The 16,050-nt window shown below is 53.9% G+C and overlaps 7 protein-coding genes across 7 annotated transcripts; all 7 read left to right on the top strand.

Moving 5' to 3' along the window:
- Positions 1 to 11: 11 nt before the first annotated feature.
- Positions 12 to 2,509, top strand: BU26DRAFT_510295 (uncharacterized protein; the record flags this gene model as incomplete). The annotated part of the gene is made up of 6 exons (XM_033827217.1): positions 12 to 39; positions 227 to 277; positions 539 to 610; positions 715 to 1,188; positions 1,265 to 1,674; positions 1,967 to 2,509. The coding sequence occupies 6 exons, from the start codon at positions 12 to 14 to the stop codon at positions 2,507 to 2,509; spliced, it is 1,578 nt and encodes a 525-aa protein (XP_033678109.1).
- A 2,131-nt stretch (positions 2,510 to 4,640) lies between these two features.
- BU26DRAFT_570506 (uncharacterized protein) lies at positions 4,641 to 6,153 on the top strand (the record flags this gene model as incomplete). The annotated part of the gene is made up of 3 exons (XM_033834019.1): positions 4,641 to 5,166; positions 5,235 to 5,602; positions 5,905 to 6,153. 3 exons carry the CDS (start codon positions 4,641 to 4,643, stop codon positions 6,151 to 6,153), a joined length of 1,143 nt encoding a protein of 380 aa, XP_033678108.1.
- Positions 6,154 to 6,759: 606 nt separating this feature from the next.
- Positions 6,760 to 9,352, top strand: BU26DRAFT_524068 (uncharacterized protein). The gene has a single exon (XM_033830196.1). The coding sequence runs from the start codon at positions 7,133 to 7,135 to the stop codon at positions 9,080 to 9,082; it is 1,950 nt and encodes a 649-aa protein (XP_033678107.1). The 5' UTR covers positions 6,760 to 7,132; the 3' UTR covers positions 9,083 to 9,352.
- A 483-nt stretch (positions 9,353 to 9,835) lies between these two features.
- BU26DRAFT_437476 (citrinin biosynthesis transporter CtnC) lies at positions 9,836 to 11,537 on the top strand (the record flags this gene model as incomplete). Its single annotated transcript, XM_033824235.1, has 3 exons — positions 9,836 to 10,243; positions 10,302 to 10,922; positions 10,974 to 11,537. The coding sequence occupies 3 exons, from the start codon at positions 9,836 to 9,838 to the stop codon at positions 11,535 to 11,537; spliced, it is 1,593 nt and encodes a 530-aa protein (XP_033678106.1).
- A 146-nt stretch (positions 11,538 to 11,683) lies between these two features.
- Positions 11,684 to 12,287, top strand: BU26DRAFT_126484 (uncharacterized protein). The gene is made up of 2 exons (XM_033819581.1): positions 11,684 to 11,796; positions 11,848 to 12,287. Exon 2 carries the CDS (start codon positions 11,880 to 11,882, stop codon positions 12,246 to 12,248), a length of 369 nt encoding a protein of 122 aa, XP_033678105.1. The 5' UTR covers positions 11,684 to 11,796; positions 11,848 to 11,879; the 3' UTR covers positions 12,249 to 12,287.
- Positions 12,288 to 12,676: 389 nt separating this feature from the next.
- Positions 12,677 to 14,566, top strand: BU26DRAFT_570503 (uncharacterized protein; the record flags this gene model as incomplete). Its single annotated transcript, XM_033834018.1, has 1 exon — positions 12,677 to 14,566. The coding sequence occupies one exon, from the start codon at positions 12,677 to 12,679 to the stop codon at positions 14,564 to 14,566; it is 1,890 nt and encodes a 629-aa protein (XP_033678104.1).
- A 340-nt stretch (positions 14,567 to 14,906) lies between these two features.
- Positions 14,907 to 15,767, top strand: BU26DRAFT_570502 (uncharacterized protein; the record flags this gene model as incomplete). The annotated part of the gene is made up of 1 exon (XM_033834017.1): positions 14,907 to 15,767. The coding sequence occupies one exon, from the start codon at positions 14,907 to 14,909 to the stop codon at positions 15,765 to 15,767; it is 861 nt and encodes a 286-aa protein (XP_033678103.1).
- Positions 15,768 to 16,050: the final 283 nt, after the last annotated feature.

Below are 16,050 nucleotides of genomic sequence, written 5' to 3'. Positions count from 1 at the left end.
AGCATCTATCTATGCCTGTTGTTTCTGAGGACGTAACATGTATGCCAGGGGTCTTGAAGGCAGGATATCGGTGTCATCTAATTCTCATATGATTCGTTGAGTCTCTCCAGGAGTGGCTTTTGCAGGCCCGGGCTAGGGTGTATCAACGTATGCGCCGTAGCATATACAGTTCACGTTCGACAACACGAGTCTGCTATTTGGAGAGTATCTGACTCAAATATAACAGCACGGGGAGATGTACATGATATAACCTTTAATCTCGAGAAGATATCAAGGTGTAAGTTGGATTGATAGCTACCCTACCGTGTCTACAAGACTCAGTAACTTCCGGACATAATTGTTATTTTAAACCTCTTGAAGCATGAACTTCGCGAAACGCTAGGTGGCCAGCACAGTTATCGAATCTTTTAGCCTCAAAGCACAATATATACGTCTCTAGGACGAAGACTGTAGTCGTTAGTAGAAGATATGATGCTTCGTGGAGCGGAAATTAGGCGTTGCGCCACAATCCCATTAACTGTGATGCACACCGCCACAGGTAGCAGCGTAAACTTTTGGAGCCGCGCCCGCTTCTTACCTGCTCTTTGGCCAACACCTCACTTTCCGGCCCGTAAGTACTGTCCTGATTCCCCGTTCAAGCCTGCCTGTGGCGCTATCTAGGTAGAGTGCGAAGCTAACGTGACGCCTCTGGCGATTTGCTATGTAGATATCAAGACATACGTTCTGTCCGCGTCCTCTCCGCCGCCATGACCAAATACACGCCCCAAGTCGTCCAGCTGAAGGACTTCTTCCCCTCCATCGTGCCGAAGCGATGCGTTTTCTGCTGCGCGCCCGTCAAGATCGAATTCGATACCACAAGCTGCGTGCCGTGCACGCTGAAGCAACTGTCCAAGGACGAGGAGGATGTAGAGGAATTGAAGTTTCGAAAACACATCTACCACATCTTCAACTTCTATATCGACGTTCGAAGGAAGACCTTCTCGGACATTGTAACTTCCGTCAAGGACAGTCACGGGGACTACATCTTCTTCTTCGAGCGAGGAACCCCGGGCGTGAAGACTTCCTTGCCAAAGATACCAGGGCTCAGCATGGAGAAGCAGCGGGAAATAGATGAAGCGCTTCTTATGGCGTTGGAGTGCGATCACGTACTTACTATGCTGCATCCAATCTTGCAGAGAGAGTTCTTCGGTTAGTCAACCCTTCATATCCTCGTTCGATTTCGAGTCCGATCATGTAGAACAAGCAGCTAATGGAATAAATACAGAATCTCCAAGTCCGGTCAGGTCGATTATCGAAATCGGCTTTAACACCACACATTATGATGGCAGCTTCCATTATGTTTACAAGATCGAATTCTACAACGGTCGTCTCTTCGCCGTAGACTTCTCCGGGCGACAATGGGGCTGGTGGCCTTTGGTACGACCGTGGGACGAATACGCACGAGAAAACGTGCAGGAGATCAGCGATACGAAGCCTTTCGGAAATCGAAGGGAGATGCTGCAACGAACGTGCAGCCACATCCAAGGGGCGATGAAGGCAGCCGTACTTCCTCCGTACGACACTATATATGGCAGGCAGCCATTCGGTTGGGATCCGGAGAGGGGGAGTGTAAAGGAGGAGCAGAAATTGGTGGAGATTTACCGGTGGCATCTCGCTGAGGAAAGGATGCTGGAAGTGTGGGAGGAATGGATTTGGGGAGAGGAGGAGGCATAACTTTTGATAGAATAATTCATGAATACGGAACCCGCCAGCATCTTAAGCTGCCACTCTAGAGAATTCCAAATTCCCTTCAAACTCAGTACAAGGAATTTCGAGTTATGAGGGGACAGAGCGAAGAGCGTGAATAGATGGAGATATGAGCATATTAGTTCAACCTTTCCGAATCCGGGCATACTTTTCCTGACCACCAATTGAACAGACGAGTTTAGTCCTGCCTTCCAATCACGAATCTAGCTCACTATCAAAGTACTCTGATCTCGACGGAGAACAAGGGAAGGAGATATTGAGGAATAATTTCAAGGAGTTGTGCGATGGGAAGCTACCTCAAGCAATATCTCACCAGACGCTCACGGACCTGGCTAGTGAGATGCCGCACCTGAATGGCCGTCAGATCAAAAGTCTTGTCTCCTTTGCTCGCCTGGTCTCGCAGGTGGACACGAACGTCGGCTGGGTTGAGGCTATCCGAAGCATTCATAAGCCGAACCAGAAAGGACAGCCTGTCAGGAAAAACCCCGATTCTATATCGCCTGCCCATGAGACGGAATCGGGACCATTCAATAATATTCCCTATCCGACTAGCATGGAGATGGAAGAGAACGTCGACCTTGTACTTTTGGGTACATCGACAGAACGGGAAGTTCAGGATGCGAGAGAATCACCAGTGTCTCGAAGACCGTCAATGGCGGCTGGGCTACACGTTGAAGGAAGGGACCGTCACGCGAGATATACGTTAGCAGCGAGATCCGATGGATTAGGTGGAAGTAGTGATGGGGGAAGAGAAGTGAATTGACCACGACCAATACTTCACATGAGAACCACCACATTCTAAGCCCACGTCACTGTCTTTTGAGAAAAGGGGTGGATAATGGGACCTCGAGGTCGGTACGTAGTGTCTTGAGTACCATTAAAGTCTAAGGCCGCTCATCGTGCCAGCAACATATTAACTGAAACCATCAAAGAACTAGCCAACATGAGGCTACCTAGCCAGTACTGCGCACGTACTAATATCCTTTGCCCTTCCCCTCCTTTCTTTACCTCTTTCTCTCCATCATCCTGGTCTGGCTGAGCAGGATCAGAAGAAGGGGCTGGTGTGCTGCCGTATAGTCGCGATGCAATGGGTCAGGGGGTGTGTCCACGAGATTGGAAGGGGACAGGCTAAAGGAACTGGAGCACCGGGATAGCTTGAAGGATTTGAATGCTGAAAAGAGGGTGAAGCGCTTCAGGATAGGCTTTACCTATTCAAAGATTGAGGGTGTCGAACACACTGACGCCGCGTCTATTAGATCGGACCTGCAATGGGGTGGGGTTTGTTAGCATCTATGATGGCTCTAAGAGCCTGCGCTCCCTGTATATGCCCTTTCCTTTCTAGCAAGCAGGAGACAAGGACAGCTCCTTTCGGGTCCACGGCAGGAATATATTAGACCTTGGGATGGTATCCAGTGTTTCCAAATGCGTTATTCAAGCTCAGCCCGCTAGGCGACTGACAGCACGGTATCGTCCGGAAGCGGTACCTGGAGTGCTTCGCTGCCAGATCTCCAATAGATGCACTTTGCCAGCCTGCATTCTCCTAGTGCCACTACATTCTCCAAACCAGGTCCCGAGGATCTGTCTGTCTTTCCTATCAGTATATTGTAGAGAGTGCGAAAAGCTGCTACGATTTGGGAACGGTCGAGGAATGTATCGCCGGGGCGGTCAACAAGTACGGGTCGAGGTGAGGTGGGAGAACTTGACAGTCTCCTTTCAAGGTAAGCGGTGTTAGTAGGGCAGACCTGTCGAGGCGTGAGCAGCAGCTTAGGTGCAAAGGTGGCAATTGAAAGCTATAGAGGAGCAGCGCGCAGGAGAAGGTTGGCATGGAGGTCGTAGCGGAAGCGGCCGTGGTAGGGTAGAGTCCGGAGACGGCATCTGTCTCGCAGTTAGCTTGGGATCCAAGAGTGGATCGGAGTCTGGAGTTGACATTGCAACTTAGTCTTATCTGCAGATGATAGAAGCCCAGGCATCCAAGAGCTTCGAGGTCGCGGCTGCACCTATCTTTGCCTGGGAGAGGAGGAAAATCGGATACAGATAGGGGCTGGCCACGAGTTCTAAAGAGACTAGGCACAAGGAAACAGCCAAAGGCCAATACTGAGGGGTATGAGATGGCGGTTATTCGGAAATTAAGGTTAGACCTTCTCACTTCACTTGTGACGTCGCATCCAAACACTAGCTAGCAGCCGAGCCGCTCACCCACAAAACTCGCCACCACCACCTCGAAAAAGCCTTTTACTCGCCTATATATATACCTTATATTTGAAACCTAGATTGTAAAAGTCTCCCGAGATTAAATCCGATTTAACATCGGGATTAACTTCGGGAGACTTTTACAATATTTTGGCTATTTTTTTTTATGGCCCTGGTTCGACTCTGGCTTCAATCCTTTGATTTTTAGCATAATTGCCTGTTCCACCTTATTCTGTATAGTGCGCCTTCCCTGTTAGGCTTTGACTCTGCCGTAGCCTTGAAGCGCTTCTCTGTAAACATAGCTCTAACATGACCTTCATCAGACTAGCAAAACGCCTTCTAGGTTGCCCTCATCACCTGTTAACTGCTCGATTGGCCCTCTGAGTTATGTACTAAGGCTCTCCTAGCTACCTGATCACAAGTGCGAGAGAACTATACAACATCCTGTATTCTTGGAAGAGCATAAGCTAGTGCAAGTGCTATGCTGCAATGCATTCTACCTATCTAATAAGCAATAGGCTGCTTTGCGGAATTTGGGGATGCTCTCCCCTAACCGTGAGCGATCCTCAATTCCTATCTCTAAAATTGAATTCGCCTGATCACTGTAGCAGCATAAGCCGCTTCTACCTGAATTTTGAAGACGGCATTGTGGTGCCGTATGGAGAGGTTTTAATGTTTTGATGGTGGCCATCATTACTTCCACCATGGCGCTAAATCTGAAGGCCCTTCACTTCGAGACGCACAAAACCCGTCGAATATTTTGCTTTGCTGCCTTACTCTCTCTGACTCCACGACCTCAATCCTCTTGCTATCTCGTCCTGAGCGTATTCGCCGCCAAAAACAGGCCTCTCTTCGTCATGTCTTCCAACGCATTCTCCGGCCACAGCGCCAATCCTCGCACCAAGACCGCCGTCCACGAGCGTCTCTCCAAAGCCCTCCTCCTCGTCGCCCAAATTTGGGCCCATTTCCTCTTCCTCGCGCCGTGCCGTTTGGTCACGCGAGTCATACCCATCGACGAGGTCGATGAGATTGTTCTCCTCGGCCACCGTCTTTATCAACATCTCGACAGCACAAGCGGCTTCAAGATCTGGGAAGAGAAGCACCTCGGCTATGCTCGGTTTGCGCCCGGTCTCGGCATCGACAAACGACTTCGTAAGGCGATAAGAAATTATCGCCAATGCCAATCTGCTTGCTATGCGTTCTGGGACTTCGTCCGCAAGCTTTTGAAGGGTATGACTATTATGTATAACCTTTGCATAATGTGGCTTCAGTACTGCTCACATATTTCTTTATTTTAGACGACCCCGACGTAATCGAGATCGAGTGGAAATGCGTGGTCGTGAAACCCCTCCTTGCTCTTTTTGAAAAAGAAATCGGGAGCCAAGGCGTTTGGCTCCACGACATTATCTTGATCACATGCGGGAGTGGAGAGAAATTCGTCCTAGACCTTACGGGAAGCCAGTTTGGCTTGCCGGGCTTCTTCTTCACCTATGACGAATACTCGGAATATCTGGAAGAGCGTTACGCGGAGGAGAGCAGGGATCCAGAAGAGGAGAAGGCCCGGTTCAAAAACCGGGCTTTAAATGCCAAGGACCTGGAGAGCTTTTGGCTCTGGTTATTGCGTCTGCACCTCGGCCACTTCACGGTAGAACAGCATAAGGAGCGGGTAGGCCATATACAGGTGTAGTGACGCTGCGTCACTCGGAATAGAAAAGTTTGCTGCGGCCTTCGGGCCTTCCCTGCCTTCACCTTCGCTTTTCCGAATTTTCTCACTTCCGCTTCTGTGATACCTACATCGTGACAAAGCAAACTCCTCTCTATTATTAAAGACCGTACTGGCGATCCGGTCTTTTTCCAAAGTTTACGCCCCCCGCCCGCACGGTCTGACGCTTCCATGGCAACCTCAAAATCTCGGTCACCATTGAGAGGAGCGGCACGTACAAGGAAGTCGCTCTGGCGACCGGGCAGCTCATCGACACAGACGAGTGCGAGTTTGCGAGAGACGACGACAAGCGGGCCGTGGATCCGCATCACCCCCAGCCGCGCCCTGCTCGGGATGACAACCGCTCAGAGGACCGCTCAGAGGACGAGCTCCCAAAGCTCTGGGATGCTGAGCTTGACGGCCCAATGGGACGCACTGAGCGTGCCTACGACTTTGTGAGATACTTACGAGGAGTTGTCGATGGACGGGAAGCGGTGGCTGCCAAACCACATTGAGGAGACGGCGGACAAGCGTCGACGACGAGAATCTCACAACCTTGTCGAACGCCGTCGTAAGGACAACATTAACGAGCGAATCCACAACCTTGTCGAACGCCGTCATAGGGACAACATTAACGAGCGAATCCACGACATTGTCGAACCGTCGTAGAGACAACATTAACGAGCGAATCCACGACCTTGCCGAACGCCGTCGAAGGGACAACATTAACAAGAGACTACCACAAGCCCACGTACATCGAGGAGACGGCGCACAAGCGTCGACGACGAGAATCTCACAACCTTGTCGAACGCCGTTGTAGGGACAACATTAACGAGCGAATCCACAATCTTATCGAACGCCGTCGTAGGGGCAACATTAACGAACGAATCCACGACCTTGTCGAACGCCGTCGTAGGGACAACAGTAACGAGCGAATCCACGACACGCAAGGTCACCTCCAAGATGATGATGAGAGCATGCAGCTGAATCCATGGGACGATTGCGCTACGCCTAGGTATATGGGGATTTACGAGGGAATGGGTTTGCTGGGGTGCGTTCTGGAGCTTCGACATACAAGTCATCAAGCTATGGTCGATAGAGTGATCAATGAAATCATCCTTCTTGTAACTCGTCCGTGCGTCGTTGTTCCGTTGACTTGACCCCAGGACTGCTTCAAGCTAGCCTTGTTTCACACTCCCGTAATTGGGAACGCTATTCCAGAAGGCATACAATTGTCTATTCAGAGTTTGCTGTCGTTGCCATAATGAGTTGAAGTGCGCAAACAAACTGTTACAAAGGCGGAGCTGAATGCGCTGCGGGGGTTTGACTCCACATTTCTGGAAGGGTCTACCGTGCACGTCGTCCATCTAGCCCGCATTGGTGCTTGACGATTAACAAAGGAGCGAAAAAAAGAGCAAACTATACGGAAAGTTATATACTTACTCCAGACACACTGGCAACTCTATCTGCAATCCCCAAGCTTCATTCGAAGACATGGCACGGATAAAGGATACGACGAGAAAGCCGGCAATCCAGCCCACCGCAAGCCCAGAACCGGCACCGCCTCCAGATACGGTTGACGAAGGGCTGGAAAGTTCAGGCTCAAGCTATCGCCCAGACCCCGATGATGATTCAGCATCAGATACAGCTCCGAAGAAGGTGGCAACGCGTGCAAGTTCCAAGAAAGATCGAACGATGAAGAACGTCGCGAAGGAGACCAGAAGCAAGGCACCGAGGACCCGGAAATCCGGAGTCGATGATGACGAGCCGCACGAAACTGCGTCGAAGAGAACACGACAGGCCTCCAGCAAGAGCAACAGCAAGAGTCCGATCGTCCTTTCTTCCGACGATGATTTATCCAGCGCGGAGGACTATGAATTTCCGGACCAGTCGGAGCCGAGCGGGCGAAGCCAGAAGGAGAAAAGCGTACCCGGCGGCCGAACTCCGAGCAAAGACGCGCCTTCTCCGGGTCCCGGTAGACCGAATCCCCTTCTCCATGGTCGCCCTAGACCGTCTCGCGTCGGTGAAGCCAGCCAGGTCCCTTCACACCACAGTGGTCCCCGGCGCGGGACCTCCGGCGAGGCGGGATCCGGGGAAGACAACATAGAGCATCCACCTCGTCAAGCGGGCACCGCTCCATCTGACGAACCGGAGCAGACATCCCTCGTGCAACATCAAACGGGGGAGGCAGCTCAATCAGGGGCGGAACCTTCAGCAGAAGACGAGGAGGTGAGTGTTCCGGCGCGCAAGAAAGCCTTTTCAAAGACCAGCATGTTTGCTGGATCAATGGCTAAGTGGGATGCACAGAAAAAGGCCGAGGACACACTGGCTAGCCCGACGACGGTCGATGCATCCATACTCCGCCCGCCGCCAGCCCAGGAGAATGCCACTCAACCCATGGACCGCCAGCCAATCGAGCCGGGACAAGCAAGGAGCACTGGGTCTCCGGGGATTGGAGACGGTCCAGCTCAGGAAACCCAGCCCAGTCCTCGCCCAGGCGAGCGAAAAGTAGCTCTATCGCTACCGCAAAATACTGTCTCGCCGACAATGCCAGATTCAATGGCCCCGGACAGTCTGTCGGAAGACCACGAAGCAAAGGACATGTTCGCCAAAATCCTAGAGTTGGCCAAGGAAGACACTCAGTGGCTGAATACCGTCAAGCCTGGTGATTATGACTTCGCGGATGAGGAGTCAAAAGACGCTGCGGTACAGCACCGGTACGGGGACGCGCGTGACTTGCTGGCCACTTGTTTCCGCCTTCTCCGCGATGATGTGCCCGTCAGGGAAGTTGAGCAACTGAGCTACTTCGATACGATCAAGACGCGATTCGTGGGCCAGCTGGGACGCATCCAGGACGGCGAGGGCTCGGCTACCGGGGATCTCCAGCACGACGACGAAGTCTACACGCCCTGTGAGAGATGGAGCACCTACTTCGAAAACTTGTCCAGATTTGATCCAGAAAACTGGGTCAGTCGGGAACCCCATGGCGCAAACGAACGGCACAAGCTGTGGCAGCTCGTTATCCATCGTACTCCTCACCTCTTGCAACACCGGAGCTGGGTCTTGCTCCTGGTCCTCACGCTTGCCCCCAAAGTCGCCCTGCTGAGCGAGATGAACCGCCTGGGTATGAGGGTTGACGAGGACTGGTACGAAGACGCTATTTCAGACCTGCTCAAAGAGTTCCGGAAGGCGTGCAGAGATAGGGAGTACACGACTGCGAAGGTGGTCAGGCTATTCGATGCGGTTTCTTCGAGATTCCATGAAGCGGAATGTCGATCCTTGGGACAAGGGGGAACGGCGGGAAGGAAGCGCAAGGCTGATAGAGATAGGACCGGAGTAATTGAAGGAGAAGAGGAACGCGAAGCAAAGAAGGCCAAGATAGAAGAGGCGCCCAAGGACGACGGCGGCGGGGGGAATGGAGTTGAGGGTGCTGGAAGCTCGTAGATGGAGGACGATCGACAGGCCGATGAGTCGGAAAGTACATCTTATGGAACTAGCCCAGCTATCCTCCTATATAGAATGACGGGTTGGCGAGAGTCAGTCTCAGTCTCTGAAGGCCTTTCAAATCGTATCATGCAATATCAAGCTATCCCACACGGCCGAATAGTGCCTGACGGCGGTCGACATGCCCCATACCGTCGTCGCCGCCCTTTCTGTGACTTACAAAGCGAGAAAAAAAGATAAAGGCGCCGCAGTGCTGATTGTCGAACATGGGATGAAGTCTGACGAAGCTTTTTGGGAGGCCAAAGCGCGACAAGGGCATTAATAATCGATCCGCGTGTGAGCCAAGGTTCGGCGGTCGCGCTATTCTCCGACCGAGGCCTAACAGCGCGGAATCCGCGACCGCGATGGCACGGTGCATCGCCAACTCAGCAACAGTCATCCATCGTTCGAGCGTTCAGCCTCTCCTCTCTCACGATACTGCGCGTCATCACCAGGAGTCGTTCTAAATTTTGCAGCATAGAGGCATTTGGTAGATTCCGGTTCCGCCCTCGGCACTGGTTTCCCGTCGGCTAGCGCAGATCTTGGAAACTTTGGACCCACAGATCTAAGGGTATGATGCTTAAGTCCATGCAGCGCACCGGATATAATTCACAAGTCCATTATCCACTATGCCGCCCTACAAATACCGCTCGCGCCCCCGGCTAGCGGTCCACGCATATCGCAAACTCCGCTACAGCCCCAATGGCGGCCGAAATGACGTACCCAGCGCCTGTGCTCTCCCACACGCCGTCCAATCAGTCGTCCGTTGATGCTACGCCGCAAGCCGACCGCGGTACCCCGCAAAAGAGCTTCGACGACCTCGCAGCTTCCAATGATGCGCTCGGGGATGAAGAGAAAGATATCGAGAAGCAGAAGGAAGACGACGGGGAGGAGCGGACGGGGGAAAGGAGCTATCTCGTGGAGTTTGACGGCCCGGGCGACCCTGGAAATCCCAAGAGCTGGACTGCAAAGCGCAGATGGGCGATAACCGTCATGATGGGATCGCTGGTGTTCACGGTCACGTTTGCAAGCTCCATCTTCAGCGTCAACATCGCTGTGGTGCAAGAGAAGTTCAATGTCTCAATGGTCGAGGCTACTTTGGGTGTAGCACTTTTCGTTCTCGTATGTCGTCCCATGCTAACTCGCAATTCCAAACGGATGCTGAATTGAGCTATTTCAGGGTTTCGTCTTTGGCCCTATTGCTTTTGGTCCCATGTCAGAGGTCCTCGGACGCCGCATACCCCTGTTCGCCGGATACGCTCTCTTCGCAATCTTCCAAATCCCCGTCGCGCTCGCACAAAACGTCGCTACAATATGTGTTGGCCGTTTCCTGGGAGGATTCTTTGCAGCAGCACCGCTTTCGGTAGTCGGTGGTGCGCTTGCTGATCTGTGGGATCCTATTCCTAGGTCCTACGCTATCTGCATATTTGCCGCTGGTGGCTTCGCAGGGCCCGTAGCCGGACCCATTGCTGGTGGGTTTATTACCGAGTCGAGCCTTGGCTGGCGATGGACGTCTTGGATTACCTTGATTATGGCTGGCGTCTTTGGAGCAGTTGGGATTTTGGTTATACCTGAGACGTCGCCGGCTAGAATACTCCAGTTGCGGGCGGCCAAGCTGCGGAAGGAGACGGGGAATTCAGAGTACCACGCGGCGGCCGATGCGAATAAGCTCACCATGGATAGAGTACTGAGAGTCTACTTGATCAGGCCTTTTCAGATGTTCTTGCAGGAGCCGATTCTCGCGCTCATGACCGCCTATATGAGCTTTCTCTACGGAATCGTCTATCTGCTTTTCGAAGCCGTGAGTCACAGCATGCCTATACCGCTCAGTGCTTCTGCTGACCAACACTAGTTCCCAGTGTCTTTCTACGAGGAACGCGGTTGGTCCCTAGGCGTGTCTCAGCTGCCTTTCACGGCCTTCATCTTCGGAATCGCCCTAGGCGCAGCACTGATCGCCTACAGCGCCGCAACAAACTTCACACGGGCCTACAACAAATACGGCAAAGCTATACCCGAAGAGCGTCTCCCACCAATGATCATCGGCGCCGTTGCCTTGCCTGCTGGGCTGTTCTGGTTTGGCTGGACCTCGAATCCGGACATCACATGGGTGCCGTCTGTGCTTGCCACAGCGCTGATTGGCCTAGGCTGCATGGTGCCCTTCTGGCAAGGCATGAGCTACCTCATTGACTGCTACGGCTTCTACTCGAACTCCGCCATCGCGGTAAATACTTTCATCCGCAGCTTCTTCGGCGCTTTCTTCCCACTGTTCACGCACGCCATGTATATTAATCTTGGGGTTCCGTGGGCAAGTAGCTTGCTGGGTTTCATTTGCGTCTTGTTCCTTCCTGTTCCAGTACTTTTCTACATCTACGGCGCCAAGATAAGAGAGAAGAGCAAGTGGGCCCCTACCGGCTAGTGGACTGGGAGCAAACGGATGCACTTTGCTCTAATTGGACGCCGTCCGCAGCAGTGAGAGCGCTCATCTGCTCGGTATTCGAAGCTGCCATGGCTGCCTGTCGAATGTTTTCGAAGAGTAAACTGACCTTCACTCCGGCAACGCGGCGAACGGACCCTCTCGGTTAGCTGGTGCCTCGCCGCCTATAATTATTTCGATTTTGGCTGCTGCTGTCTCTTTTCTTTTCTTTTTTTCTTTGGTCCGGCCCATTTCTAAGACGGTGTGTATAGCTCTCTGGTATAGCAATTTGACAGTTACTGATATGAAGTAGATCTACCACTCAAAGATCGATCTGCCGTCAAAATGAATACGTCCGCGCCAGCCTCCTCCGCCCCGTCCGCTGCGCCCAGCGGCAGCAGCAACAACAGCAACAGCAACAGCAACAGCAACAGCAACAGCAACAGCAGCGGCAGCAGCAGCAATGCTGCTCCGCCACCGCCTCCACCGCCGCCGGGCCCACCCCCGCCGATTCCGCCACCGCCCCCCGGCCACCCGCAGCGGGTGACGTGCGACGCCAAGGGCCTCCCGGACCCACGGCGGGATATGTTCCTTTGCTGCTCCTGCCCCGAGGGCAGAGCGAACTGCTTCCGCCGGGCGGCGTCGTGCCCCGGCTGCGGGCACCGGGAATGTCACCGGTGCGATTGGTACCTGTGGGCTACGGCCCAACCGTGAGCGGCAGCCACAAGCCAGACACACTCGAGCCTAGGCTCACCACCGGCATCGTACGGAATTCGGATGTAGCTAGTACTTCAGCTTGGGGTCGGATGCTTTTTGCCTTTCTTTCCGAGTGCGCAATGGGCGCTGGGCGGTAATAAAAGTTTTTCTTCATCAGACATGAACACTTCTCCTTTGCTATGTGATATGCGCCTTGTATGATCGAGTGACCTTACCATGTATGACTTCCCGAACGTATTCAGGCTCTGATTTGCAAGAACGGAAGCTTCGTGAAAAATTAGACAAAGAAATTCACTTTCCATGGTGTTCGACCGGTGTGTTCAGCTTGTCTTACGGGTTGACGCAGAAGCAAACATGCAAAACGCTTAAAGCCAGTCCCACAGCCACCACGCTTCTCGCAACGCATCGACACTCCCAGCATCACCATGGTCTATCGTGTTCATTCTGCGATCAGCAAAGCGGCCGCGATACGCCGCCGCAACCACCAAATCCCTCGCAAGCGCCCCACCAAATTCCCTCCTCACAAACCCACCTCCCGCGGTGTTGCTCGTCCAGTTTCTCCTCCAACGCCCAAGAACCGCCCCGTCCCCTCCCCAGAAACGAGGAAGAAGGAGCCGAAACCCTCCAAATCCTCCACCCCTGCCCGTGGTGAGAACCGTACCACTCTCCCTGGAGTTGACACCGCAAACCTCAACGCCTGGCCCGTCCGCCGCATCCTCGCCTCTCGCAAGAAACCCGGCGACCCCTCCAGCACCGAATACAAAGTACAATGGGACAGCAGCTGGGAGGAAGCCTCGACGCTCCGGGGCACCGCGCTGCAAGAGTGGAAGGACGCAGCAGAGAAGGAGGACACGTTTGAGTATGTCGCGCAGGACGGCGGAAAGTGGGAGGTGCTGAAGGACGAGCATTGGCTGGAGAACGATAGCGAGGACTCGCAGTGGGAGATGTGGATGGCGATCTGGCGCAACGCTATTGAGGAAGGGGAGAAAAACTGGTTTGCTACGCTGAAGGAGAATGACTTCGCTTTTGCGGACGAGGCCGAGGAGAAGAAGGCCGCATATCTCGCGGGGAAATGCGGCTTGGATAGGCCGGGCTCTGCGATGGAGGTGCTGGCTGCTGCTTGGAAGGATGGTAAGGAGAACTCACTACGGCTACGGAATGATCGGATTGTCTACGCAGACATCAAAGTCCGTTTCGTCGGCCAACTCGACCCTTGGTACGACGACGACGATATCGAAACCGCATCCCACGACCCAACGCCTAAGCCACACCCTGCCCTCACCGTCGCACACGTTATACGCTCCCTCCACACGAACGCCTACTCGCAGCTCCGCTCAGACGCCTTCAGCCGCAACCACGGCACATACGCCAACTGCACGCACTGGCGAGCCGTCACGAAGAATCTCATCCACACGGCTCCATTCATGTTCCGCAGCGGCACATGGACGCAGCTTCTTGCGCTGCTGCTGCTGGGCGGCAAGACGCTCAAAGCGGAGTTGGAGGCTGTGGGTGTTCGAGTCAAAGAGGACTGGAGTTTCAGGGCGAGGGAGTACTGCATGCATATGTACTATGAGCGGATTGTGGACGATCGGCCGATTCATGATATACAGGAGACGTTTTTGTGTTTGAGGGAGTTCTTTAGGGAGCTGGGGCCGGATGAGGAGGAGAAGAGGGGGGAGACGGCTGCGCAGGATATGGATGAGAGAGAAGGCAAGAATGGAGGGACGGCTGGGCTAGATATTGGTGAGATTGACAGCTTCGATATCACGCAGGTTCCGGCTTCTGACTACGCCTCGTGTCGTCCTCGCAAATTCGACAGCCGCCTTTGCCTTGATGAGATCGACGACAAAGCCGGTGCGCCGAAAAGAACTCCGTCCGGTCGCTCCGAGCCCGTCATCTATGCTTCCACTTCGAACTCACGCAATGGCATCAATCCTGCCCTATCTCCAGCCAGCGAGCGTAGTGACCTCTTTGTCCCAGACACCAACTCCGACGCCTCTACCACCGACCCCACCTCACTCTCATCTCTCGAAGAAGTCGATGACCAGGATATCGATGGACCCATACACGCACATGTTGGTGGGCGGGGAGAGCGGGGTCGCTCGTATACACACAACACGTCGAAGCCGAAGGCAGTCCAGGATGAGAAGGAGGCGCTTGAGGCGCGTCTGGCAGCGATCTACATGCGGGAGGCCAGTGAGCGGATAGCAGAGATGGTGCAGCAGGAGACAGTGCGGAACTCTGCAAAGCGGGCTTATGGCTCTATGGACCTTGCGTGTTCCCAAGAAAGAGAGAAGAAGGGGCGTTTTGAGTAGAGGAAAACGGTACTTTGAAGCGTATTACTGGGCTTACAGACCTTCAACAGATATTCCGAAATGATACTTTGCTTGTTCGTGATGTTCTATTTCTGATGACGCAATATGTGTTATCGCTGCGGCGACTTGATAGCCCAGTGTCTGCGGTGAGTGCCAAGACTGCGCCTAGAGAGACTGACCGTAAGTCGCCCAGCAGCCCACCACACTCTTTCCCAAAGGCTTTCAAAACAGCACCGCCTTCTACCCGCTGTACAATCGGTTACAGCCCACGCAAGAGAACACGGAGCGAAGAGACAAGTTTGTCAAGAAGCTTAACTCTTGTCAGCTGCAGCCCTACAACATGTCTCTCCTACAGTTCCTCTGCGATACGCTCTACTACATCACAAACCTCTTCGGGAAGTTCCGCGACCAATCTCCCTCTACCTCCGCAGACACAACTGGAGCCCTCCCGCCTCGCGCTCTCGCGATCAAGCGAAAGCTTGGTCTGCTTCGCCGCCTCTTCCTCACCCTCGTCGACGGCGAGTACCGCCAGGTGATCGACGACTACTCACAGATCTCTCCTCCGGAGCGCCTCCTCCCCGCCGACCTCACTATATGGAAGCTGCACCCAGCGAGCCCCTTCCGCTACTTGCGCGCCGGCGATGACGAACTCGCCCCTCCCCACATACGGTCCGCCTACAAGCTGCTCAATCTGTGCGATGCCAGCCTCTGGGTGACCATCAAAGCAGCCACGAAGGCCTTCAAAGACACCGGTGTAGCGGTGGCCTGGTATCTCGTCCAGCCCCAGCCCCAGCTCATCTTCGTCGACGAAGACCAGGAGCCGGTGATCACGACCCACTCGGTATTCGTCGTCTCCGATACGATGGACGGCGCTAGATACGTCGCCGACTTCACCATCGAGCAGTTTGGGCACGACGCCGGCGCGTGGTTCGGCACCTGGGCGGAGTACACGGAGCGCTTCACCGCTGGTGCCGAGACGTGGCAAAGGCATTTACGCTCGGAGCGGAAAGAGATCAACGAGCAGATGAAGATGGAGGAGTACTGGGCACAGGGAAGAAAGACTTTGCGGGTTGTGCTTGCGGGCTTGGACTGGGCAGACTTCGAGCGCATGAGCGACGAGCGCCGCCAGTTTGTTGAGGAAGAGATGGTCGTGCGGGTGGAAGAGATGATTGGCAAGTACCACAAGCAGCCCGGGAACTGATTTGTTCCGCCTGCGGTTTGCCGGTGCCATTTGCTAGGCGAAATCGCAGCATTCGAGATGCTCGGTGGAGGACGGCGAGACACTCCAGGCTACGATTAGCCAGCTGAAGTCCCCAAGGTCACGAGTACTGTGATGAACGACCACCTCTCTAAAACGACGGCGGAAAAGCGAGGATTCAAGGAGCTGTACCCGGTAGTGGAGAATCTCGGTCGGAGGATGGAGGATTGGAAAAAGAGATTGGAATAGTCATGTCTCTATAATGGATGCACGACCGCGGATCCAA

This window comes from Trematosphaeria pertusa (assembly GCF_010094035.1).
Source record: "Trematosphaeria pertusa strain CBS 122368 unplaced genomic scaffold BU26scaffold_18, whole genome shotgun sequence".
In the NCBI taxonomy this organism is placed as follows: Eukaryota; Fungi; Ascomycota; class Dothideomycetes; order Pleosporales; family Trematosphaeriaceae; genus Trematosphaeria; species Trematosphaeria pertusa.
Note: the sequence above shows the minus strand (reverse complement) of the source record. Positions and strands in the feature narration are given on the sequence as shown.